Genomic DNA, 27640 nt, shown 5'->3' on the forward strand with positions numbered 1-27640 from the left:
TATCAGGTTGGGGCTGCTGTGTTGTGGCTGTTGGCCTTTCATTTCCCTAAATCTAATTGGTTTGGTTGGAGGTGTTATGGCTATTTGGTTTCTCTCTTTTGCCTATATAAGTGATGTTTTGGTATGGAAAAGGTTGAAATTGTGAGTAAAAACTCTACAAAAACCTTAGGGTTTCTTCTTGAAAAAGCTTGAGAGCTTGTTCTATCCCCTTCTTCACTTCTCTATTTCGTCTTGGCTTCTAACCTATTCTTCTCTACGCAAGTTCCACTCCACTTGTATCCTTCTTCTTGAGCTTTGGAAGTGTATGTTGGCTGAAATTCAGAGACATTTGTCGGAGGAGTTTGGAAAGGATGTTGGACTCTTTTGCAGTGGTGGACCCTTGGTTTGCAAGCCTAAGCACAATCTTCTTAAATTCCTACTTTTGTTGCATGTGAGGAGACCGCTAGAAGGTTATACTGAGGATAGTGTTTTTCTATTTTTATTTTGTTTTCGTTCGATTTGGTTTTTGTTTTTCCTAAGTTCATTTGGATGTTTGCAAGTTACAATTGAATCGAGTTTGGTTTAAGTCTTGTCCTGGTGTTCTCCAATGTCTCTTTACTTTAGTTTTTGCTCGCATCAAAGTTGGTATCAGAGCGTGTTAGGAAATCCTTGGTTTGTGAGTCCCTTGTTTCTTTTGAGTTCTAAAATGGCTAATAATCTGGGAGAATGGCAAAATGTAATGCAACAATTAGCGGATTTGCAAAATCAGATGAATGAAATGGTTAATACCCTTGCTAATCTTAGTGTTAATCAACAACATGTACAAACATCTGAAAGCGAAGAAGAAGTCCCTAGGAATTAAAATAGGAGACAACGAAATTGGGATTTTGGGATTAAAATTAACATTCACAACTTTGAGGATAAGTTGCAACCTCATCTATTTCACGAATGGCTTGAGAAAATGGATCAATTTTTTGATTGGCAAAAAATTCCTGAAAATCGAAAGGTGAAATTTGCAAGCTTAAAATTAAATGGTCATGCTCTTACGTGATGGAAAAATTTGCAAAACAATAGACTTAGGCAAGGCAAAGAAAAAATACAAAATTGGGAACTGATGAAAGAAAAAATGAGAGGGGAATTTTTACTGTCTGATCACGCACGAACTTTATTTCAAGAGTTTAATAATTTGCGTCAAGGAACTCAAACTGTGGAAAAATACACTGAATTGTTCTACAAACTACAATCAAGAAATAATTTAGACGAATCTGAAGAGAAAACTGTTTCAAGATACATTAACGGTCTAAAATAAATAATTCAAGATCAATTGAACTTGCATCATGTAATAAAAGTTAACGAGGTATATCGAATGGCATTAAAAATTGAAAAACAACATCAAAGAGAAAGAGGTCATAACAAGATAACGGAAACATACAAACGACGATCAACTGGTAGATCTAAGAATCAATCTCAAACTTCTGTGGGAACATCGGGAGTAAAAATAAAGTCTTTTGAAAATCAAAATGTGGATAAAGGAAAAGGAATTATGGGTCTTAAGCCTTCTGAACAACCTTAATTAATCGGACCATGCTACAAATGTGGGCTTTATGGCCATCTTTCTGCAACTTGTAGAAAAAACAACCCATCAAGAACAAACTTCATTGAAAACAATGAAGAAATAGAGGAAGAGGAAGAAAATGAATATGAAAATTAAAATGACATAGAATTAGAGAAAATTGATGTCGAGGAGGATGAAGGAGAAGAACTTTTGGTAATCCGACAAGTCATAACAACAAAAATTGATAACAGGGACAACTGGCTTAGAAGAAATATTTTCAAAACAACTTGTACAGTTGAGGGAAAAATCTATACTCTTATGATACATAGTGGAAGTTCAGGAAATTTTGTATCTCAATTGATGGTCGATAAGCTAAAATTAAAGTCCAAACCGCTTGCTAAACCTTATAAAATCTCTTAGTTTAAAGAGGGAGGTGAGGTTCCTATCACAAAGCAATGTGTTGTTAACTTAACAATTGGGGGGTCTAAACCAATATCAAGTAACTTGTTATGTTATGCCTCTTGAAGTCTGTCACATTTTGTTAGAGCGACCTTGACAATTTGATAACAAAACCATTCACAACAGGGAAAAAAATACTTACTCTTTGATTCAAAACAACAAGGAATTCACTCTATATCCGCAAAAACATGTGTCTGATTCGCCTGCTAAAAATAACAAAGTTGCCAAAATAAGCACTCCTGAACTGCTTTTGACTGCGAATGATTTGATACACTCTGAAGTAGCTTACTTGATTTTGGGAAAAGAAATTGATTCTGTTCTTCAAATTCCAAATGAAATTCGAACTTTAATCGATGAGTTTTCAGATATATTACCTGAGGAACTGCATGTAGGTTTGCCACCGATGAGAGGATTTCATGGTTTGGCTTCTTTTTACCGTAGGTTTATTAGAAACTTCAGTTCTCTGATTGCTCATATTACTGACTGTTTGAAAAAATGAATATTTAGGTGGACACCTCAAGCTGAACAGACTTTTGAATTCATTCAAAAAAATTAGTAAAGCTCCCATTCTTAGTTTGTCAAATTTTGAAAACATTTTTTAAATTGATTGCGATGCTTCTCATGTTGGTATTGGTGTTGCTTTTAGCCAAGAAGGAAAACATGATGCTTACTTTAGTGAAAAATTGAATGATACTCGATCCAAATATTCTACTTACGATTTGAAGTTTTATGCTATTGTTCAAGCTTTGAAATTCTTGAGATGTTATTTGATTCAACGGGAATTTGTTTTAAATACTGATCATGAAGCACTTCATTTTCTGGGCTATCAATAAAATTTGAATAAGAGACATGCAAAGTGGGTTTCATTTTTGCAAGATTATACTTTTCATATCAAACATCAAACTGGTGTTTTGAACAAGGTTGTTGATGCTTTAAGTCGGAGATCTCATTTGTTAGTAACTATTTACCTGACTATTACTTCTTTTGAATTTTTGAAAGATACTTATGAAAATGACCCTGATTTTAAGAACATTTGGGATTCTTATCTTACTTCTGGATCTGATCCTACTGCTCAGTTTGTTATTTATCAAGGGTTTTTATTTAAGGGATCTAGACTTTGTATAACGAAAAATTCTTTAAGAGAACAACTTGTGCATGAACTTCATAGTGGGGGATTGAGTGGACATTTTGGACAAGGAAAAATTGTGGCTTTGGTAGAGGAAAAATATTTCTGGCCTCATATGAGAAAACAAATTACTAAGCTTGTGAAACAATGCAAAATTTGTCAGGCTTTTAAAGAAAATTCTCAAAATTCTGGTTTATATATTCCTCTTTCAATTCCAAATAAACCTTGGGAGGATATCTCTATGAATTTTGTTTTGGGATTGTCTGTTACTTTTAGAAAGTTAGATTCTATTTTTGTGGTGGTAGAACGATTTAGCAAAATGGCACATTTTATTCCTTGCAAGAATACCTCTGATGCTTCATATATTGTTGAGTTGATCTTTAAAGAAATTGTTCATCTTCATGATGTTCCTCGCACTTTTACTTCTGATAGAGATACTAGATTTTTTAATCATTTTTGGAGAACACTTTGGCCAAAATTAGAAACTACTCTTCAGTTTAGCATTGCTTATCATCCACAAACTGACGGGCAAACTGAAGTTGTAAATCGAAGTTTGGGAAACTTGTTGAGATGCGTGGCAGGTGAGAAACCATCCCAATGGGATTTGATTTTGCCACAAGATGAATTTGCTTACAATAATTCTGTTACTCGCTCCACTGGTAAAACTCTCATTTTAGATAGAAACTGTTTACCTTTGCCAAATAAAATTAGGGTTGAAGCTTCTGAAACCTTTGACCATATTAAAACTGTCCAACAACAAGTTATTGAAAAACTTCGAATGGCTAATGTGAAGTACAAAACTGATGCTGACAAATATCGTAGAGAGATTTATTTCAAAGGAGGAGATTTGGTTATGGCTTACTTTCGTCGCTAATGATTTCTTGTTGGTACTATAGAGAAATTAAGCAGGAAGAAATTTGGGTCATTTCGTATTCTAAAAAAATTGGGCTCAAATGCTTATCTTTTAGAACTTCCTTCTACTGTTGGCACTTCTCCTGTGTTTAATGTTTCCGATCTTTCTTTACATGAAGGAAATACTGACGATCATGTGGAACTTGAAACTTTACCACTCTCCAAATCTGTTTTGAGTTATGATGAGTAGATTGAAGATATTATGGATGTCAGAACTACTAAGACTCGGCATGGTGAACACATGAAGTTCTTAGCAAAGTGGAAAAATCGCCCCTTGACGGACTGTACATGGATGAATGCAAAAGAGCTTGAAAAGTGTCATCCGGAGTTTTATAAAAGAGTTGTGGAAGCTTTCTCATCAGGAGATGAGACTTTCTCACCAGGGGGAATTGATGCATTCAGTTGTTTTGGTTTATTTATGTTTTATTGTATTTTGAACAATATTAGTTATGTTTTATTTTTGTTTATGCTATCCTATGATGTTTGGGCTTCCAATGATCATGGTAGGAATGTGCTGGGCATGTTAATCCTTTGATTTGCTTGCTTTTGGGTCCACTTCGTCCTTGGGCTGCTTGCTGATTTCTGTTTTGGCGTGGTGGCTGCTCTCGGGTGAACCTTGGTTGCTTGGTGTTGAGATAAAAAAATGATGGATTCTACTTGGGTTTAGCTCATAAATGCTTGAGCTGAAGTTTAGCTCAATGATTGAGAATTAAATGCACTTCCTAGCTCATTATTTCAAAAAGGTATGAAATTATGTCTTGGATTCATTATGGAGTAGACTTTGCCCCTTCTCCTCCCTTTGTCCATTCGGTTTCCTCCTGGCTTTTGCTATTCTCGTGGCCCCTAGCTGCTTTCCCATGCTGTTGTTCCGTTCTCTGTGCTGGCTCCTCGGGTCCCTTGCTGGCTGGGTTCCCCGTGGCCTTCTTTTCTCTGTTTCCTGTACCGGGTTGGGGATGCTGTGTTGTGGCTGTTGGCCTTTCATTTCCCTAAATCTAATCGGTTTGGTTGGAGGTGTTATGGCCGTTTGGTTTCTCTTTTGCCTATAAAAATGTGATGTTTTGGTATGGAAAAGGTTGTTGAAATTGTGAGTAAAAACTCTACAAAAACCTGAGGGTTTCTTCTTGGAAAAGCTTGAGAGCTTTTTCCATCCCCTTCTTCACTTCTCTATTTCGTCTTGGCTTCTAACCTATTCTTCTCTACGCAAGTTCCACTCCACTTGTATCCTTCTTCTTGAGCTTTGGAAGTGTATGTTGGCTGAAATTCGGAGACATTTGCCGGAGGAGTTTGGAAAGGATGTTGGACTCTTTTGCAGTGGTGGACCCTTGATTTGCAAGCCAAAGCACAATTTTCTTAAATTCCTACTTTCGTTGCATGTGAGGAGACCGCTAGACGGTTATACTGAGGATAGTGCTTTTATATTTTTATTTTGTTTTCATTCAATTTGGCTTTTATTTTTCCTAAGTTTGTTTGGATGTTTGCAAGTTACAATTGAATTGAGTTTGGTTTAAGTCTTGTCCTGGTGTTCTCCAATTTGTTTCTTTTCTCTAGACTTTGCTTGCATCACTGTTTAAATCAAATATGCTTAAACCAAACCAAATCAAGGGATCTGAGTTACAATTAGAGTCATAGGGTCACCATTTCAGCTGCAGGGTCTAGTTTTTATTACCTAATATACAAAATACATTTCATAATAAAACAATGATGATTTCACAATACATTATGTTTTTTTTATGTTTTATATTATTCACTCATTTGTATATAAAAAATTTATCATTTTATGTTTACGCAATCTTTTGATTTTGAGGCTTATGCCTCAAAACGCCTTGAGGCTTACGCCTCGCCTCACGAATGAAAAACGCCTCAATACCCGAATATGCAATTATAAACATTGTTCTACACCATAAAACATTACAGGCCTCACCACCATCTTATAAAATATTCCCTTAAGTTTGAAGTGTACTTATTTGTCACACAACAAGCATAATGCCCACTTCAATCATCCAACTTGAATTATATTAATAATATCGTCCCCCCACGAGATCTATTACTACTAAAATTATACATCATATATTTGGTTTTAAATCTACTCAAACAAAAACTTTTATACTCTAAAGTTGACAACTATGCTTCAAGTTTACCTTCAACTCCCTCTCTAATTTTACCAACATGAAGAATATCATCAGCAAAAAGAATACACACATCCTTTTGCAAATGTCTAGAAAGAACATCCATGACTAGAGCAAACAGATATGAGCTTCAGTCAATCGTATTCTCACAATCTTCATTAAAAAACTTATCAAAACATCTCATCCACCTTTGATCAATGTCCACTTCTAATAAAAGTGCTTTTTAATCTTCATCCTTAATGCACTTCACTTGAACTAAATACTTACTCAGTGCTTTTGTATCCTCATCCTTAATGCACTTCACTTGAACTAAATTCTTACTTCTTCTATCTCTTCGCTTGACTAACTTATACATATATTTTCGCGTCGCTAATATCTAATCTATTATATAAAGCATTGAAAGATAAATTCATGTGATGATGGCCTTGAGAAATGGGGTGTGTGTGTGTATAACTATTACATGAAGAAAAAGAAGAAGAAAAAAACCATAACGTTTTGTTTTAAATTCCTCATTTTTGGGCAAGGCTTAAAGCATCAATTTGATTTTTACAAGGACTCAAATTACGTTGATCATGAGCATACCATATTAATTATCCAAAGGATGAGAACTCAATAAATAAAAGTTCTACAGAATATAAATTATCATTTTCGATTGAAAAAAATATATCTTCTTCCAATTTTAAATTGTGTAAGCAAGTTAGATACAACTGTGGCTATCTAATTATAAGGAAAGTCAGCTCCTTCTACTAGAGTAAGGCTTGACTTTCTTAATTTGGCATCTTCTTTTCTTGACTTAATCTCTTCGACATATTATATTATTGGCATAGTATACTCTTGATTTTGTTTAAATTTGTCACAACTGGAAATCTATTTGTGGTTATTATATTAAATTGCTCGCTCATATTGTTTGGTGCTAATTTCATACAAAGTCTTCAAATTTATTCAACATTGTAATGATGTTTGGGTCATAATTCTCATATATATATTTAGGGCCTATTTGATTGGATGTATTGTGAGTGTAATATATTTGAATGTTAGGGCTTTAAGATGTTGTGTAGTTGATTGGAACTAAAGAAAATTCTAATTAATATTTTGAGGAAACAGAAACTTCTTCATTATCTCATTTCACATGTATTTCCAATTCATTAAGTTCACACAAATTCACAATAAATTGTGGAAGGAACTGAGACAAATCCTATCATGACCACTCCGCACTTGTGCCATCCCAATACCACAAGGCCACTGTAACTTTGTGCTTACTGCAAAAGACCCTACAAAAGCCCCACTCACAGACCCCACACCAATCCTGTGAAACCCATCGTGACCTCGTCAAACCCCAGTGCGGCCTCATGTCACAGGCAAATTATTGTGTCCGATGTCCGAATTCGTCCGAACACCAACAAAAACGCACCACGTCACTCAAAAATACCGGGGCCCAGTGCATTCATGTGAGGTGGCGTGTCCGGATTGGATGTCCGTATGTCAGGTGACCAGACGCAATAATTTGCCCATGTCACAACAAACATCAAACCTCACGCCAATCCCATCAGACCCATCACGATCCCACACCAATCCCACCGCAATCTCTTGTTGACGTCTTTGAACACGTCAACCCCTTCATCTACCATCGCTGTTGGCCTCATTATGTACCATATTAAAAATAAAATTATTAAAAAAAATTTACAATTTTACTCACTTACACTTATCCAAATACCAAAAAGTAAACTACTGAGTTTATTGTACAAATAATCAAACAACAAGTATTTTAAATACATTAATTTCACTTTATATTGCCTTTAAAATACACCTGCTTTTTAAATACATGTAACCAAATAATCCACTAAAAAATTATATTTTTGACTAATTCAGTGATTCGGGATTTGTGAAAACTAAGTTTCCGTACTTGATCCATGCATATCACATATTACAATTGACATTTGAAAACACTAACTTCAAATCATACTAGATAGATGTGTCAAAATGGGTTACCAGGTCAGGTTCAGGTTACAATTGGAAACTAACCTGCTCCGAATACAGTCAACCCAAATCAATCCCACTAATAACCCAAATGACCCGAACCCAACCTAATAAACCATTTTAATTTAAAAAAAAATAACTTTCAAACTATAGTTTATGTTAATTGATCAAAAATAAGAAGATCATGCCAAAAAGCAAAAGAATTTATATATATATATATATATATATTGAAATGATCACTTTCAAGTCAAAATCGAGTTTGCGGGTGAACTTGAACTCGACCCATTTAATAAATAGGTTGGATTTCTATTATGCCGACCCAGGGCTGGACCGGTCCAACCAGTACCGATCTGGTTCTACACCCGGCGGCCCAGGCGGAACGGGGTGTACTCATGATGGGCCCAAGCATGAGTGAAAATTAGTATTGGAGGAAAATTTTGAATGGGAAGTGTTGTTTTGGTATTTTGTATTCCTCCGTTATAGATAATTAGGCGATTATGAGAGAATTAGGGCTCATCTTGATTTTGAATGAAAATTTGAGATCTCATCGTGTGCTTGGGCTCTAGGGTTTGCTAGAGACTTGTGTAGAGTTGTTCTTCCTCTCGAATCGAAGAACATTGTATATTTTATTGTTTTCTTGCATCTATTAGTGAATTCCATCGTTCTTCTCCAAGTTTTTTATTGTTCTCTCATAAAAACTGCTGCGTTTGGCTGATTTCTTGTTACAAGCACCAGTTTATGCTTTGTTTTCTCACTGATTTCGATTAGGTTTGCTTCCGAACTCAAGTATTTCCTATCAAATTGGTATCAGAGCATCGATTTGGGACCATCGGCGGCTGAAATTCTGAAATTTCAGCGAATTTTTTTCAACCAGAAGAAGATCTTTGTGATTCTTGGGAAGATAGATGGCCGGGAAGAAGGTAGAAGTCTTGGAAGACGAGATCGGTCAACTAAAATCAGATTTGGAGGGAAAATTCTTTGATTTTCAAACCCAAATCACCTCCAAAAATGAAAGGATAGAAGGAAAATTCACAGTAATGGAAGAGATGATGAAGAAACTGCTGGAGTTGAAGACCAAACCTACGACGTCGGAAGCAAGAGAGACCACCGGAGGCCATGGCGTAGGAGGGAATCCGAACCCGTTTAGGGGGAGGAGAAATCCAGAAGTGGAGATCATTGAGGGAGAGGACGACAATGCCACCTCTAGAGGAGATGAGTTTGGGAAATGACCGGAGGGGCGCTGAATTCGTCGGGAGAAGGGAAGAATTTCATTACCGATGTGTTGATTTTGAAGGGAGAAGAAGAGAATACGATGAAGGGTTCGGGTATAATCACCGGAGGGAAGACCGTGACAATTGGGGAGAACCTCTTTTTCGAGGAATGAGAGGTTATGGAGGATTCAGGGGAAACGGGTTAGACCCACAGGTGAGAAAGCTGAAGATGCCCGTCTTTGAGGGTGAAGACGGCCATGGCTAGATCTACTAGGTGGAGCGTTACTTTGCTATCAACAGGTTGACGGAGGAAGAGAAGCTGACTGAGGCGGGATTGTGTTTGGAAGGAAAAGCCTTGGCATGGTATCAGTGGCGTGACAGGAGGGAGCCCATCTGGAGCTGGAGAGAGTTCAAAGATTGTTTATTAGAGCGTTTCCGAGCAGATGAGGGAGGAGACTTCTATGAGCAATTCTTTGCATTGACTAAGGAGGGGACTGTGGCAGATTACCGGGACAGGTTTGAGTACTTGGCTAGTAGATTAGATCATGTTTCAGAGTCAGCTCTGGAAGGGAACTTCATGAAGGGGCTTAAACCTGAGATACGAACAGTAGTCAGTGTGCTGGAGCCGAGGAACCTAGGGAAGACTATAGAGCTGGCGCAGTTGGTGGAAGATCATAAGAAATCAGAAAGAGGGGCTCGAGGGAACTATTCAGGGGGTTCATACAGGATGACTACCACCTTCTTACTGTCAAAACGGGCAGCACTAGGGAGTCTGAAGGAAGTGCCAAAGGAGAAAACTAGAGGGGGAAACGGGGGGCAATTCCAAAAGCTGATGAAAAAGGAGATGCAGGAGAAGAGGACGAAGGGATTGTGCTTCAGATGTGATGAAAAGTACATACCAGAGCATAGGTGCAAGGACCGAACTCTTCAAGTTCTCCTTGTATGTGAAGACGAGGAAGACAAGGAGAGAGGTGAGAGCAGGTCTGAAGCAGAGGAGGAGAAGTTGCATCTGGATGTGGCAAAAGTCTCTCTGAACTCTGTAGTGGAATTCACTCCGAGTCACACTATGAAAATGAAAGGAGATATAACTGACCAAGAGGTGGTGGTGTTGATAGATAGTTGGGCAACCCACAATTTCATTTCCACCCAGATTGTTGAGCTACTTGGGATGGAGTTAGTGGATACCGGAGGCTATGGGGTGATGATGGGCAGAGAAATGTGGAAATTGGCAGAGGAGTTTGCATAGAGGTGGTGTTGAAGATTCAGGGGATCCAGGTGATGGAGGACTTCCTTCCATTAGAATTGGGGAGTACTGACGTCATCCTAGGGATGAAGTGGCAGCAGACATTGGGGGAGACCAAGATCAATTGGGGTACACTGAGGATGGAGCTGGTGATGGGGAGGAGGATGACTCGGGGTGATGCTGGGCTGAACAAGGCTGGGGTTTCTCTCAAATCCCTAACTAGGACCATTCAGGAGGAGGGAGGAGGCTACTTGGTGGAGTTGCACCGCCTTGAGGGGTTAGACTAGAGGAAGAAGGCAATGTTCCCTCTTCAGTGCAGCCGTTCATACAACAGTTCAGCGAGATTTTTCAACCTCCCTAGGGTTTACATCCTCTGAGGGAACTGAAGCACGCCATTACCTTGAAGGAAGGGGAAACACCGATCAGCGGTCGCCCTTACCATTACTCACAGATTCAAAAAGATGAGAAGTTGATCCAGGAAATGCTGGAGGCGGGGATCATCAGACCAAACATTAGTCTTTTTTCTAGTCCAATTCTCCTCGTTAAGAAGAATTATGGGAGTTGGAGATTCTGTGTGGATTACATGGCTCTGAGTAGGGGCACGGTACCAAACAAGTTTCCAATTCTAGCGATTGATGAGCTATTCGACGAGCTATATGGGGAAATGATGTTTTCCAAGTTGGACTTAAAATTCGGACAGCACCAGATCAGAATGAAGGAGGAAGATGTTCCAAAGACAGCCTTCAGGACACATGAAGGGCATTATAAATTTCTGGTAATCTTTGGATTGACTAACACTCCTGCTACTTTTCAGTCTTTGATGAACATTATATTCAAGCAGCACCTCAAGAAGTTTGTCCTGATCTTTTTTTATGACATTCTAGTGTACAGCAAGACTGCGGAGGAGCACTTGGAACATTTGAGAGTGGTCTTAGAAGTGCTTCAGGAGCATCAGCTGAAAGCTAACTTGAAGAAATGAAGCTTTGCTCAGGCAAGTGTGAAGTACTTGGGACATGTGGTATCCCAAGGAGTGGCGGCGGACCAAACCAAGATTGAGGCAATGCAAAAATGGCCAATTGCCTAGGAACATAAGAGAGTTAAGGGATTTTCTAGGATTGATTAGTTATTACATGAAATTTGTGAAGGGGTACGGTACCGTTGTATGGCCTTTGACTGAGCAACTAAAGAAATACAATTTTTCATGGGAAGAGGCAGCGACCCAGGCCTTCGAGAGGTTAAAGGAAGTCAAGACCACTATTCTTGTTCTAACTCTTCCAAACTTTAGCCAGATCTTTGTAGTAGAGACCGATGCATCAGGATATGGGTTGGGGGCGGTGTTGATGCAAATCCACAGGCCTATAGCATACTTCAGTCGAGTGCTATGAACCAGGGCAAGACTGAAGTCAGTGTACAATAGGGAGTTGATGGCCATTGTATTGGCTATTTAGAAGTGGCACCCTTATCTTTTTGGTTGACACTTCATCGTTCGGACTGATTATAGGAGCTTAAAGTACCTCTTGGAGCAAAGAATGGAAACTGAGGAGTATCAGCGATGGCTATCCAAACTATTGGGCTATGATTTTGAGATTCAGTACATGCCAGGCCCAAAAAATAAAGCAGCTGACGCTTTATCCAGGTGTGTGGGGGAGCTCCATGAATTGGCTGTCTGTACATTTGATGGTCGACTGGGGGGGCACCAAGGAAGAAAGCATGCTGAATGAAGAATAGAGAAAGATCAGGGAAGATCTAAGGAAAGACAAGAGTAGCCATTCTGGTTACTGCATTGAGGCAGAGAGACTATTGTATCAAGGAAGGTTTGTGATGTCACGAACCTCCATACATATTCCCCACTTGTTGCAGGAGTTCCATGGCAGCGTAGTTGGAGGCCATTTAGGAGTTCAGAAGACATACAGGAGGCTAGCAACTGAGCTCTACTGAAAGGGGATGCATAAAGATGTTGAGGAGATGGTGGCGAGGTGTGAAGTGTGCCAGAGAAACAAATACATGGTCATGGCTCCAGAAGGATTACTACAACCATTGACACTTCCAAACAGAGTTTGGGAGGAAGTGACCATGGATTTCTTCAACGGCTTACCAAAATCAGAAGGATTCACAGTCATCATGGTGGTGGTTGATAGACTTAGCAAATATGCACATTTCATCCTCTTGCAACATTCTTATAACGCAATGTCAATAGCATCAGCATTTATCAGGGAGGTTGTGAGACTGCATGGGATCCCTAAATCGATTGTCTGATCGAGACAAAGTATTCCTCATCTAATTTTGGAGGGAGCTGTTCAAGATGCAGGGCACTGTCCTAAAAAGAAGCACCGCCTACCATCCATAGACAGATGGGCAAACGAAGGTGGTAAACCGAAGTTTGGAGAACTATTTGAGGTGTTTTGCTTCTGAAACACCGCGGTTGTGGGCAAAGTGGTTGTCATGGGCCGAGTATTGGTACAATACATCGTACCATTCTGCCTCTCAGATGACTCCATTTAAAGTACTATATGAAAGGGACCCCCACACCTAGTGCACTATGGGAGAGGAAGTACACTGGTTTCTTTAGTTGAGCATTACCTGGAAGAAAGGGACAACGTGCTGAAGGAGTTAAAGACGCATCTGCTTAGGGCACAACAAATCATGAAGAAGAAGGCAAACTCACACAGGAGAGACATTCAATTTGAAGTGGGGGAGAAGATATTCCTAAAATTACGACCCTACAGGCAAAGGATAATGGCGAGAAGGATGAATGAGAAATTGGCACCAAGGTACTTCGGCCCCTATGAAGTCTTGGGCAAGATTGGGGAAGTGGCATACAGACTGAAGCTGCCCCCATCAGCTATCATACACCCAGTTTTCCATGTATCCCAATTGAGGAGAGCTATTAGGGAGCATGCAGTGACTACGGAGTTACTAAAGACACTGACTAAGGATTTGGAAATGATGTTAGAACCACTAGAGCTACGAGGCGTCAGATCAGATATAAAAAGAGAGAAAGAAGTGTTGATTGGATGGAAAGGTCTCCCCGAGTTCGATGCGACTTGGGAGCCATTTGAAAGAATGAAAGATCAATTCCCTTCCTTTCACCTTGAGGACAAGGTGAATCTTTAAGAGGGGAGTAATGTTACGCCATTCCAGAAGGGGCCGGCTGGACCGGTCCGGTTCTACACCCGGCGAAACCAGGCGGCCGGGGGGGGGGGCTCATGGTGGGCCCAAGCATGAGTGAAAATTAGTATTTGAGGGAAATTTTGAATGGGAAGGGTTGTTTTGGTGTATTTTGTATTTCTCCTTTATGGTTAATTAGGTGATTAGGACGGAACTAGGGCTCATCTTGATTTTGAATGAAAATTTGAGATCTCATCGTGTGCTTGGGCTATAGGGTTTGCTAGAGACTTGTGGAGAGTTGTTCTTCCTCTCGAATCGAAGAACATTGTATCTTTTATTGTTTTCTTACATCTATTAGTGAATTCCATCGTTTTTCTCCAAGTTTTTTATTGTTCTCTCATAAAAACTGCTGCGTTTGGCTGATTTCATTTTACAAACAGCCGTTTGTGCTTTGTTTTCTCACTGATTTCGATTAGCTTTGCTTGCGAACTCAAGTATTACCTTAGGGTTACTTGCGAACTCAAGTACTTCCTATCAATTTCCAAACCTCATCCGACCCATTTATTAAACAAGTCAACTTGAACCTGAATTTTTCAGATCGGATCCAAACCTGACCGGCAAGTCAAGCTATTTATTGACACCCTTAATACTGCATCAACACCCTTTTTATAGCTTGAATAAATCTATCACAGGATAATTGCCATAATGTTTCATGAATAAAGTAGACACATAATGTGAAATGTATATATAGCATGTAATGTCTTATCCAGCTTTCTAAACTGTACTACTACTGTCAAGTATGAAGAGCCTCTCACTGTGATATTGTACTCACTTGATTGCTGTTGTCTTTTCATTAAGTGCAGTGCTATAGAAATCATGCACCTCCTCCGGTTCTGAAAAACATTTAAGGCATGCTTCTAAAGGGACTCTGGGCCGTACAACTTCATGATTAATTCTGTGGTCACGAAATGGTTTTAGTGACCCTCTGGTAAAAAAAGGGAAAAATGGGCAATCCTAAAATAGGAAAGAATGACAAAAAAATCAGAATTTACGATTGCTTTTCGGCCACAGACTTCTCCGACTTTAACTTGTTACTTGCTTCCAATTGCTCTGTAATATTAGAGCAAAGATGAAAAAAAAAATAGCCATGCTTTTTTAACACACTCTAAGTTTGCACATGTGAGTACCTTTATTAGTAGCTTCCGAGAGTGGAATATTCAAAGAGAGGATATAATCAGCCCTTTTATTATAAGCAACTTTTCCAGATGGACATTGAAGACGCTCTTCAATAAAGAATTTAAAACTCCTCGAGGGATCTAATTCTGGTTTTCCCGCATGGGCCTGCCCAACTTGGTCAAGAAGATGCAAAAAGAATTCCAAAGCATCCTAAAAGGAAATAGGATATCAATTAGTATGGTGAACATGCTTGATGCGCCAGGAAAAAAAAATTCGCAATTGACCATTGCAACATCCCACATATGCCATATATAGCTGCAATGATAATCATAAGGCTCTATAAAGTCCATGTGGCTTAATGCCACACCTTAAATGATTTTTGAAGATACATGCTTGATTTTTAAGTTGAGGGATCAAAATGATTCTTTCATATAGTTGAGGACTATTTTAATCTTTCATAAAGAGTCAATGGATCATTTTGATTATTTTCTCATTTTTATAAATACCCTTAACAAATCAAGCATGAACAGATTAATTTTCACTCATCCAATGCAAGCAAGCAAAAACAACCACAAAATGCCCAGAAAGAGAACAAATTGTTAAGAAGTAGATAAAACCTAATTCAAACAGAAAGAACAAGAAAAAGAACAAAAAAAAAAATCAATCCACAAAAACACAAATTTTAAACAATCTCACCAAACTGCTGACTATATCCTACTGCTTTCATTGAATATTTCATTCCGATCAGATTATGGATAAAATACAATCATTGCTTCTCTTATAAAACACTAAATAATGCCCTTTCATTCTTCATGAAGAAAATAATATAGGACGGCCAAAAAATACAATAGAGTTTCAAAATGCCCTTAATAAAATGATAGCAAGAATTGGATACATATCGCGGGCTTTGCCGCCGCCAAATCCCTGGTAAGAAGTTGCCCACCCCCACTACTATGATGACCTTACTATGAAAGTTAAATCATGATTAAGTCTGTGCAACACATTTTCTTCATGGGCCAAAAATTAGGCTCCACAACTTAACACAAAAATAAAAAGAGGTCACTATAATTAATGAAACCAAGAATTAGAAACACAACATCAACAAATAACAAAAGAAAAAATAAATCTTAGGAAAGGTCAAAACATGTATTAAACCACATATAGATGTTACTTGAAATGGACAGCCTTCTACATTCATACGGATAATTCCATTCTTAACCAGCAAGTTCAACTAAACTCCTTATAACTTCCTTGCCTCAAGTTCTCTTTGTCCTTTCTCAATCAAGCTAAGAAGAAACAGACTTCTTGGCAATATTATGTTGTTTTTTTTTTTTTTGGGAAGTTTGATGTAAGTAACACATTAAACAGACTTCTTGGCAATAGGATAGATTTCAGTAATAGCTGGATGGAAGAGAGTGCGGGGTTTGGCAGCAGCAGTTGCGGGGGGAAGAGTTAAAGAAAGGGCTCCAAAAGTTAGCCCAAACGTCAATCTATTCTTTCATTGAATCCAAATTTTATAAAGAAAAAAGGCAGTTCAAAATTTAACCGGGCCAAAATCAGACCAATGAGAACCATGAGCAAATTTTGAGCTGGCCAATATATGTTTGAACCAATTTAAGCTGGACCAGATTAGCATGAAATCGGCTCATTTTCACTCCTACAGACAAGTTTCAGCATCTTGATTTAAATTCCTCAACATAGTACGGCTGCAATTGGTCATCTGAAATTGGGTTCAGGATTAGTACAAGCACCACACAAGTGTACTCATATAGTTTTCTTTCTTGTTATGGCTTCTCCAAGCACAATCAGAAAATAAATCCACAAAGAAAGTTGCGGTCAGCTAAAACATTAAAACTCATAGCTCTGTGCTCTACTTTATCGACAGTACAGCATAAAGGAAACAAGCTAAGGGAACAGACAAAGGAAAAGAGGAAGGGGGCGTGGGGAGCGGGGAGGGGTGAGTGGCTGGGTGCTGGGGTTGTTGAAGTGGGCTCTCTCTAAAAGGAGGCTTAGGGTTGAAACGTTTTTGCAATGGCATAGCATTCCAATTTAAACTGCAAAAAGTTCCCATTGGCGACCCAACTCATGAAACCGTTATAAAGCAACTAAATTATACACTGGGATAAATCCATAGAGCAAAACAAAGGGTGTAATGATCACCTAAACAATTTTGATGTAGACAAAGGGGGGGTCAACTCATGTCCAAAATAAATCAATTTTGGCCTCCCTCGAGTTTACAAGCTCAATCAAAATTGAGCTGAAATATTAGCTCATTTATGAGCTGGTCTTTAGTTCATTTATTGAACTAAGGGTTAGCTCATTATTAGCTAACATTTTAGTTCATAGTTATCTTTTATTAATTGTACTTTTTATTGTTTTTATGTCTTTAATTATGTTTTTCCCTTGGAATTCCAAACCGGCTTTTGGAATTCCAAGATGTGTTGTTTCCCATGCCCTGGCTCCTTGGCTTCCACCATGGGCTGCTGTTTTCCGTGCTTTGCCTCTTGGATTTCCGGCCGGCTGCTGGTTTTCCGAGCCTGGGTGTTTTCCCGTGGATGTGGCGCCTTGGTTCCGTGCGGCCTCCTTGGCTCCCGCGGCTGCTCCTTCGGCTCCTGGGCTTGGGAGGTTTTCCGTGAATGCATGGGAGGGGGTTTCCATGCTTATGATGTTTAGGTTCTTGTGAAAATTAATGTTAGTGTCCTTTTGTATTCCCCTTTCATACCTATAAATATGAGGGGCTTGTAATGTTTGAAATAGTGAATGTTATGTGATTTTTGGAATCTAACCTGCGAGTTATTGGAAAAGCTTGCGAGCTTTGTCCGTCTTCTTTCTCATCCCCTCCGAAAATCTTGCAAGCTCTTTCCAACCTTTCGTCTCGGCTTCTAATCTCTTTCGTCTCTCCGCAAGTGCCACTCCATCTGTATCTTTCGTCTCTAAGTAAAGCAACTTTCGGGTGTCTTTGATTTCGAGTCAAAAGTTGTAATCCGTCGTCGTTTGTAATGTTTTTAAAAATTTCTTCTTTTTAGTTTAATTTGAAATGGAAGAGTTTATTCTTCCTCATCTTAGTCGCATCATTCGTGATTTAGTGGGTCGTTGGTTAAGGGCAAATCTCTCGTGTGGGCGAGGGGTATAGACTCCCTATATTTCTTGCCCCCACCAAATTTGAAGGGAAAAAAAACCTTAAATTACTGTTATACATTTCTGAAATAAAAACTTGAAATAATTAAATATGTCAATCAAAATAAAGAAAAAATGCAGGCAATTAAAAAATCTACGAAGTTCTATAAAATTCCTGAAGTAAGCAAGGAGTTAAAACAGCTAAAGATATATTGTTTCCACAAATTTCAGGAAAAAAAAATACGAATTTTGATAATCTATGTTTTGTTATAAATCTTCAAGCGTATAGAATGTGCATCTTCATAAGCAATGCAAGATGATTTGGTGCGCAAAATTAACAAAAACATGTGAAACACACATCCAGAAGAACTTCAGTTATCACGGAGAGTAAAATTCATCAACATTTACATTATCAAAAAAAAAAAATCTTGTTCTGGCTTCTCCCAAGCACAATCAGAAAATGAATCCACAAAATAAGTTGCGGTAAAAAAAAACATTAAAACTCATAGCTCTGTGCTCTACTTTATTGACAGTACTGCATTAAGGAAACAAGCTAAGGCAACTGACAACGGAAAAGAGGAAGGGGCTTGGGGATGGGGACTAGCTGGAGGTTTAGGGTTGACACATCTTTGCAATGGCATAGCATTCCAATTTGAACTGCAAGAAACTTCCATCGGATATATTTAAACTGTAACAAAATAACTGTCGATCCAACGCATGAAACCATTATAAAGCAACTATTATACACTTTGATAAATCCACAGAGCAAAACAAAGGAATGTAATGATCACCTAAACAATTTGAGGTTACTTTTATACATTTCTGAAATAAAAACTTGAAATAATTAAATATGGCAATTAAAATAAAGAAAAATGTAGGTTTTCTAGCTTAGAAGCAATTTAAAAAAAATCTATAAAGTTCTATAAAATACATGGAGCAAAGCAAGGATTCAAAATAGCTATAAGATATATTGTTTCCACAAATTTTAGAAAAAAAAATACGAAATTTGAGAATCTATTTTTTGATATATCTTAAAGCGTATAGAATGTGCATCTTCCTAAGCAATGCGAGGTGATTTGGTGGACAAATTAAACAAAAACATGTGAAGCACACAACAAAAAGAACTTTCGTTATCATGGAGAGTAAAATTTCATCTAAATTTACATTGTCAAAAAAAAAAAATCATGTCAGTGTTATTAAGGTGACTCAGCCACGAACATAAGCAAGCCAAAGCAAGGGCACGGGTGGCATTATTAAAGTATTGTCTAAGCAAATTCCTTTCTATAAGGCACCATGCTATGGGAAAAATGTCTTGCTATGGGGAAATTTAGTAGCCTGTGTTTTGGTTTATTTATTTTGGGGCTTACGGCTTCATTTAGGAGTTTCCTTGTGTTTTGGTTTATTTAGTTTGAGGTTTACAGTTAAATTTAAGAGTTTTCTGGTATTTTGGTTTATTTAGTTTGGGGCTTACGGCTCTTTTTAGGAGTTACCCGACGTTTTAATTTGTTTAGTTTGGGGCTTATAGCTCCATTTAGAAGTTGTCTGGTGTTTTGATTTAGTATAGAGTTTATGGCTTCTCTTAGAAGTTTCCTATTAGTTCAACTTAAAGTTTGTTAAGTCACTTAGAAGCTCCCTAATGAGTAGGTTAAGAATAGGTCTTACAGCTTCATTTATAAGTAGCCTAAAGGTTTGTTTCAGGGTTTCTTACTTCACTTTGAATCTCACCTAATATATTGGTTAAGAATAGGATTTACTACTTCATTTAGAAGTTATCTAAAGGTTTGATTTAGAGTGAATTTGAAAGCAATTATTTAGTTTTTGCACTTTTCTTCTGCCCTAGCACCGTTATTTTTATTCCAATACTTTTACTTCTGCTTTAGCACTATTCTGTTGCATCTAATTTGCAACTGTTTATTTGCTTGCAGGTATTGGGTGCCGCTTGGAAATTAGTTTTTCTTTTGTTGTAGATGTTTTTAATGTTATGTTTAATGTAGTCAAACCAATGTATTTAGTTTGATTATTGTATTAGAGCATTCGTGTAAGCAGTCTACCCTTTTACTCTTCTTCTTTTTTCGAAATTAATTATCTTTTAAATTTAAATATTTTTTTTTTCATCTCAAAAGTCCGAAACCTCCCAACGTCCATTCCCCACAAAATAAAGATAAGAAAGCACTTGCCTTTCAATCCGCTCAGCCAAATCAAAGCTATGATGACGCGAGGGCTTCAGTATGATTAGTCCCGATACAGGCTTTGGGTCTTCAATTTGTGATACCTCGTTTTCTTTCTCTCTTTATTTTTTCCCACTCTTTTTTCTTCTCCTCTTTTTTTTTTTTAATTTCTTTCTCATTTTTTGTTCTCTTTATTTCTCCTAGGGGTGTCAATTATTGACCCGACCCGATAACCCGACCCGAAAAATCCGGGTTAGGTTCAACCGGTTTAACAAACAGGTCGGGTTCGGGTCTCAGCTTTTGACCCGTTTAAAAAATGGGTCGAGTCCGGGTCAACCCGATAACCCGAAATTGACCCGGTAACTCGCTCATTTTTTTTACTTTTCCCGCGTGGCCGCGTGGGACTGGGATTCAAAAGCCGAAAACTCAAAACTCCAAATCGGACGTCAGTCACCGGTCACGAGTCATGTCGCCTGGCGAGTTGTCCGCGTCCGAATCCGACGTGCAACTTCTCCTCTCGCCTGGCGTCCGCACGGGTCACGACGCGGCGACGCCTATCCGCACCGCTTGCACTGGCATTTCCTGGCTTTGAACCTTCGGCGACGCCTGTCCGCACCGACCAGCGACCGCTAACCGCCTAACCTCCGTGCAGCCAGTGTCTCCGGCACCACCTCCATCTCGCACCATTTTTAATCAAACGGGTCCACGGGTCGGGTCGGGTCAACCCGGCAACCCGTACAGGTCAGGTTCGGGTCAGGATTCTTGACCCATTTAGCTAAATGGGTCGGGTTCGGGTTGACCCGTTTACACACGGGTCAAGTCGGGTTCGACCCGAACCCGACCCGCCGACCCGAATTGACACCCCTACTTTCTCCTTTATTTTCTATACAAACTTGTCTTGTACACTTACAAGAACATGAGATGGAAGTCGGATCGACATAGCATAGGTAGGTCGAGCAGTCGGCAGTATGTGGGATGGGACGGGTGCTTGCGAATTCATGAGAAGGTGCAGGAATAGGCGGGCAAGCGCACTAACTGAACGGGTGTTTTATTTCGTGAAAGGAAGTGTCAGTTCAGTTTAATAAAAAAATTCTTCTTCTTTTTTTGTCTTTTTTTTTAATTCAACAAATTGCCTCCCATTGAATTTAATGTGCAATTCTGGCACAATGAATTAGTTGTTATGTCTCTAAACATTTTTAACATTTGCATTTATCTTTCCCTCTTTTCTTTCAAGCTGCGATGTTTTAACTGGAACAGGCCTCGCTCAATTCCCAATACTGAGCCCTCAAAGGAGTACATTTGACGAGAAATTGAAAGATATGACATCTTTCAATCGGGTCATATTCCGGATCGACTGTCCTGGCATCAAGAGAAGCTTATTGATAGAGACATATATGACAGGATTTTCATTCATTCCCCTCATGGGACCGCTTTCAATTCTGACCTTCCAGTAGGACACGATCCTGCAGACTTGGTTATTACCTTCAAACTCTACCACAATGACGGTGGCTCTTTGGAGTGGATTTTGAGAGTACAAGCTATGGAGATTAGAATGTTCTCCAGCCAGCAACGGATTATCCAAAAAACATGGATGCTAATCGACTTCTAAGTCATTGTTTACTGCATCATGAAGTTGAGCAGAGTCGTGATTCTGTATTTGGCAGTCCTCTCCGGGCACTTAGTGATTGTTTATTGAGCATGTTATGTTCTTAAGAGTGCATCAGAGGATTCAGGCAAGTAAGAGGCTATCTTGTTATTTATGTTTCCATTTTTTATTACAGCCACCTACTATTTTCCTGGCTTCAGGGGCAAGCTGAACATTGAGATAGTGTTACAAACACTCGTTAGATAAGTCCAAATGAGATTACTATTATTCTTAGGGATTTACAACTTGTATTTGACCTACCTATCTTGGGCGTTCCTTACGAGGAATGTGTTCCTCATTCTTATAATCTTTTTAGCTGTCAACTAACTGGTCAGCAGAGGAGAGGGGAGTTTGTGTATTCTTCAGTTTTTCATCAGAGCTTGACTCACTATCATCATCTCTATTTACAGAGAAGTCACCACCACCACGTGACTATTTCTCTATATGCTTGGGTTGAGAGCTTACTATGTCTGGAGGTACGTGTTGCATAGTTTACTCGGCCTCATGACCCTTTTCGTAGGGGATTTCACTTTATCGAGTAATTTACAAAGAAGATACTTAAGTCTAAGTTAGGAGAAGGGGTACAGTCCATTTTTGTTAGGGGAGTTATAGAGGAGATGTTCGTGGTGGCTTTTATAGCCACATGGTTATGATATTTTATTTTTCCTAGCCAGGGCAGGATTTTCCATCTCGGTACCCTCTTGATACTTAAGTCTAAGTTTGATTGCATACAGGAGGAAGATTTCATTGGCTCCAGCAATACCAGCACAGATATACCATGCCTTTGGGTAAATTAGTATTGTATATAGTCGTTTCAGCATAGCGTTGAGGTCCCCTGGCATTATATTCATGGATGGGTTCATATTCACATTGTCGATGCCTTAAGTTGCCCTAAGTCGCCTGGCTACTTTGCAGACCGTCACTTACTTTTATGATACAGCTTGTTAGGGTGACTTCAATTATAAACCAAGATCATATTCGGATGTTCATGTTTGTTTCCTTACACATGGTTGACCGCTTCAAGCTTATTCATCGGTCTCCCATTGGGCATTTGCCAACCTGATGCTTCGATGAAGCACTTGTTGACTCTCCGACTAGAGAGGGCCAACCTATATTGCTTTCTAGTTATGCATCCATTGCAGAATATTTCATCAGCATGAAGCCCAAACGATTCTGTGATTTTGGAGAGAGATAATCCCAATGGAGCAGCACAACAAATTTGGATTTATTTAGGCTACTCCTTTAGATGGGCTACCAGTGATTCTTGAGGTGATTAACTTTCACCACTTTAGCTCTCTTCTGTCATTTGATCATCTTGATGCAGCTTCCATGACTTGAGCATTTCTCCTACGTCTTGGTACAAGATCTCGTTTATACATCCCACATATAAATGCTTCTATTGGCATTTGCATATCTAAGGTTGTCCTAGATTCGACATTCTATTCTTTTTTCGAGTTGGAGATTCAAACATATAACCGAACTGTTAGAGGACCAAGACGATCGAGGTATTCCTCAGTGCCTAGAGATTAGATTTCTATATGTGGGGAATCATCAAGCGCTCGTGATACAACAAGGAAGCGAAGTCCTGGATTGCTTTATGGACATGGTGATGCGGACATCCAACCGTCCATGCTTATCCGAGGAGCTGAAGATCGACGGCCGAGATCACTTTATTTCATTTCAGTTTATTAATTGTATTTTTATTTAATTTTTGCAATTTCCCTTTTTACCCTCTTGTCTTATGTAAGCCCAAGGGGCAAATGTGTCTTTTAATTTCTTTTGAGGCCTATATATAGAGGCCCCTTCTCTTGTATTTGGATGATGAATTATTGATAATGAAAATTTTATGTTCTTGTTGATCTCTTAGTGAGTTCATGGTGATCTCTTAGTGAGTTCACTCTCCTCGATCTCTTAGTGAGTTCGTAGGAAAAACTAGATCTCTTTGTGAGTTCTAGGTTTCTTGTATTTCGTTTCCTTTTAGTTCTCTTTGATCTATTTGTTGTTGTGGAGATCGAGTCTTGAAGATTAACAAGGTGGTGGAATCAAAGCAACGAAAATCCTCAGATTTTCTCCTCTTCCCCTCCCCTCACCTTGCTGTCGCCGACCCCTTGGAACCATCCAGACCACCGGCTTACAAGGTCCAACCCGCCGGCCTGCAAGGCTCCTCCCGCCGGTCAATCCTCCACCAGCAGCTGTTGGCCAGCTCCAGCCCGCCGGTCCCCTCCCACCTTGCCGCCGCCTCCTTCTCCCCCTCTTCTTTTGAATTTCAAATATGAAATTTAGGAGTTTCATTAGCCATTAAATGTTTCCTAAATTGCCTCCTTAATTCAAGCAATCAAAATAAATTGAAATTGAATTTCGAATTTGAAATTCAAATTCAATCCAATTGATTGTTTTAATTTAGGAATCTTCCTTCCTTATTAAATCTGAAATTTTAATTTCAGATTTTGTAAAATCTGAAATTAAATTGGTGGTCCCCACTCTCTCAAAACTCATCCCCTCTCTCCTCCTCATGTGGCCGGCCCCTTAATGGCCTCCCCTCCCTCTCCTAATCACATTAATGACTCCACAAAATCAGCCCAACTTTCTACCAATTGAATGAGCAATAATCCTCCTCTTTAATTTGGGAATTCAAAATTGGATTTCACTTAATTTTCCCTCCAAAATCACTTAATCTGAAATTTAATTTCAGATTTCCATTCTCTCCCCAAATTCATTTGGGATTTAATTAATCTTTCCACCTAGGCAAGTAAATGGCGTTTCCGTTTCACATCACATGGTGGTCCTGGTATGCAATTTACACATACTAGTATTATTACTTTTTTTATTCTTTTTTTTTTTCCTTCTTACCTCCCTTTCTTTTTTTACATCTCCTTTTTCATATGTATAATAATATGTAGAGGCTACAGCCTCTTTACATCATTATGAAAGTAAATTGATCTCTCCCTCTTTTGATAGAGAGCATCCCAGAAGTAGGGTATCATATGAGATGCCAAGTTACATCAATTTCCTACCTTAATTAGTGCATGTTGATTTGGTTTTATTTATCCAAATTCTTATAATATGTTTTTTTTTTTATTCAAAGCCCATACATATTCTTGTCGACTTTCCGAGCTCATCAGCTTTGGAGCCGATCAGCCTAAATATTTCTCAGACCCTCTCAGGCTTGCATGAACTCTCTCCTGATGTTGAAGGTACTAGTGCATATCATATTTCATCATCATTCATTTTTTTATTGAGTTGAATGTTGTGCAACTATAATCCCTCTTATTCAAGTAGCAAATCCTATCCTGAGTTACAGCGTGGGGATTCTAAACCTGTGTTATCAGATAATGATCACTCTCCGAGCAAAGTGTTAAGTATTCGCAGGTGTAATTTTTTTATGACTATTTTCCCTCATAATGCTTTGCTCTTTTCTTCAATATGTACATATTTGGATGCAATACCCAAGTTAGCATTTAATGACTCAGCACCAGTACTATCTAGCGATGATGATGACTTGGGTGTAGAAAGCAACTTGGCTGTTGAGCATATATTTGTTATTGCTACCCCTCTTGCGATGTTGGGGGTAAATATTTTATTTGTCTATTCATTTTTTTTCCGCTTTTTACCCTCCCTTATATATATATATATATATATAAAGAGAGAGAGAGAGATGAACGATCATCTCCACAGCTTGCCCATAGTGGCTCTACACATATATTATCTGAAAGTGATGAGGATGATATTGTTGCAGACTCAACCGATTATTGCTTCTCCCAGCACTTTCCTTTCAGGGTTTGAATTGGGTAATGTTAGGTGGTTCAGAGTCGTCTACACCAGATGTTACTTCTCATCTAAAAGACCACCATATTGAGGATTTGTCAAAGTTTGAATCAGAGATCCGTACCTCAGGTATTTGTTGTTTTCGTTTTATATACTTGCATTGTTATACTCCTTTTTATGTGATAATGCTTTTTTTTATTAAGTTTAGAGCTATCATGTTTAGTATCAAGAATAAATTCCAGATCCTGTAGGTCTTTTAATCAATAGTTGTCGAGTAGTCTGTTGTATTGTTACTGCATTACAAACTTATTACTGGGGATGGATCTTGGTGACTTGTCTGGATTATCCAATGATCAAGCATTTCTCATTAGCAAAATCATGTTTCTAACCTAAGCCCCAAATACTTCACAAGGTCACACTGAGTTTGATCTTAACATCTTGATTACCCACATGAATGGTACAAGAAGAACAACAAGGAATTGTAGAAAATACCTAATGCTTTCTAACAAATCTTTCTAGTATGGAAATCTCTAAATCCAGCCCTGGGAAAAACTATTATGTGCAGATGAATCTTTAATACCAAATACAAAAGCATAAGATTAAACTTATTTTAAAATGTCCTATTCAAATATAAAGTTTAATTATCAAGAAATTTTTACACAAGTTGCTAAGATTAATTCATTCAGAGTTATAATCTCTCCGGCCTAGACTAGACTCTACAGAACTAGCCTCTTCAGTACTTAAGTCAAAAACTCCAATAAAAAAAAAGTATAAATCTTTATATTATCTAAAGCAATCACTAAGAGCATAGTTTAATAGATTCACTATTATGATTAAAAGGAATAAATACACTCATGAGCATGTTGGTCGCACTTTGATTGTCAAGGAATCATCATCATGTAAAATTAAGATCATCACTTTCTATGTTGATAATATTATCTTAGTTAGTGACAACCAAACTACAATTATCATTATTAAAGGCCTTGACCATCAACATAGGATAAAAAATGTCTAGATTTAAAGACACTTCATAAAAGAAAAAATTGATCAAGAGATTATAAAAGTTACAAAACCTCAAATTGTTGATATCCTTACCTAGGCCCTTAATCAAATGCAATTTAATAACCTCAATTCCAAGTTACGAATGATCAATATATTCTCAATTTGAGGGGGGGAGTGTGAAAATTCTAGGCAAAGTCAAGGGAGTGGACAAACGTCTTGCACAAGATTGGAAGAAATTATAATTACTAGAAATCAGAAACCAAATTTGAAAGAAAATAATGGGTCGGACAGCAGACAAAGAGGAGTAATAACAACAGCAAGAAACCAGAAACAATAAAGGAATTCTGCATCTAGGCGGACAAAACATCTACAACAACTTTGGCCCCTTGTATACTGATCCTACTGCCTTCCTTGACTGCATGCTGATAGTTCCACCGCCAGTCCAAGCAAGGAGAATCTGTCACACAACTCTATTTTCTAGTTATTTTAAAGAGAAAAATATTATGTAAATTATTGTGTTCATTATTTTCCTTTTCCTCTCTCATTACCGATTTTCATCCTTCCTCATGGATTCTGGTATCAACTATATAACCAGCACTTGTAATTCTCTTTAGAATAACAAAAATCAGTCTTTTCTCATATATTTTCAACAGTTAATTCCTGCACTATGCATGCATGGGACAAACATTCTTCTTAATCTCCATTCAACCACAATAAACCCATAACCACAAACCATCACTGTGATTATGATTAAGACTTAACATCTAATGTACAAAATCTCTAGAGTAAAATTTAAAGCCATTGTTTGGGCAAAAGAACATTTAACCATTGGAAAAGCAAACTTATCAGATGCCTGGATCGTAAGTTAGAAACGCTACTCTGCTGGGCAGCACTTTTATGGGGTGCGGAAAAAACAGTTAAGGGTACTATGAAGAAGAAAAAGAAAACAACAAAAACAAGCGTTAATTTGCCTAATGTTTCCCAGTATTAATGGTAGCAATTTTAAAAGATCCTCCAGTATTAAGGTTAGTATCATCCATAAAAAACCACTTGCTTGCTAAAAATTAGTAT

The 27640-nt window shown here is 38.3% G+C and overlaps 1 protein-coding gene across 1 annotated transcript in view; it reads right to left on the bottom strand.

The window, feature by feature from the left end:
* Positions 1-27640, bottom strand: part of LOC110109340 (ubiquitin carboxyl-terminal hydrolase 14) — an 87158-nt gene that overhangs the window by 36241 nt on the left and 23277 nt on the right. The window contains exons 10-12 of the mRNA XM_028694654.1: positions 14884-15082; positions 14749-14806; positions 14529-14651 (exon numbers count right to left, since the gene is read on the bottom strand). Of these exons, the coding sequence (XP_028550487.1) occupies positions 14529-14651; positions 14749-14806; positions 14884-15082 (380 nt within the window). The remainder of the gene's footprint in view (positions 1-14528; positions 14652-14748; positions 14807-14883; positions 15083-27640) is intronic.

Source organism: Dendrobium catenatum, unplaced genomic scaffold (genome assembly GCF_001605985.2).
Source record: "Dendrobium catenatum unplaced genomic scaffold, ASM160598v2 fragScaff_scaffold_536, whole genome shotgun sequence".
Lineage (NCBI taxonomy): Eukaryota > Viridiplantae > Streptophyta > Magnoliopsida > Asparagales > Orchidaceae > Dendrobium > Dendrobium catenatum.